This window comes from Buceros rhinoceros, unplaced genomic scaffold (genome assembly GCF_000710305.1).
Source record: "Buceros rhinoceros silvestris isolate BGI_N320 unplaced genomic scaffold, ASM71030v1 scaffold34196, whole genome shotgun sequence".
Classification (NCBI taxonomy): Eukaryota; Metazoa; Chordata; class Aves; order Bucerotiformes; family Bucerotidae; genus Buceros; species Buceros rhinoceros.
The window spans coordinates 6,884-7,310 of record NW_010417469.1 but is presented as its reverse complement, the minus strand read 5'-3'; the positions used below and the strand labels follow the sequence as shown (position 1 = coordinate 7,310).

The window sequence follows — 427 nt, the reverse complement described above, 5'->3', positions numbered from 1 at the left end:
GCTGGTCCCCTCACCAGGCATTTCGCCGTTCGTCCCCTCCTCAGTGCTCTGCGGCAGGTCAAGAGCCACTGTGCTCAGGCCCACCGGGGGTCCCGCATCCCTGAGCCCCTCTGCCCCTCTCTGCACCCTGCCAGCCTCCCGCTCCTGCACACCGTTGGTGGTGGCAGATGTCATGTTCTCCTTCAGGTACACACTAAGTGGGATCTGTTGGGCTTCAGCATTTGGCTCCTGACGTGGGGAGGCGTTTGCCTGCACCCTTTCTCCCAGGGTGCCAAGCTGGTCAGGCTCCAGCTTCGTCCCTTGCCCCTCGCTCTCCTCCATGGCTGCTTGCTGAGGTGGGGGTGCGGGGCTCAGCGACAGGCCCCCGCCATGCTCAATCCCAGCGAGCCCGTCGACACGCTGCTTGCGGCGGGGGGGGACGCGCGGC

At 66.5% G+C, this 427-nt stretch overlaps 1 protein-coding gene across 1 annotated transcript in view; it reads right to left on the bottom strand.

Annotated features, from left to right (window-relative positions):
• Positions 1-427, bottom strand: part of SYNPO (synaptopodin) — a gene marked incomplete at both ends in the record, with an annotated part of 2,356 nt that overhangs the window by 1,653 nt on the left and 276 nt on the right. The window contains 1 exon segment of the mRNA XM_010138219.1: positions 15-330. Within this exon segment, the coding sequence (XP_010136521.1) occupies positions 15-330 (316 nt within the window).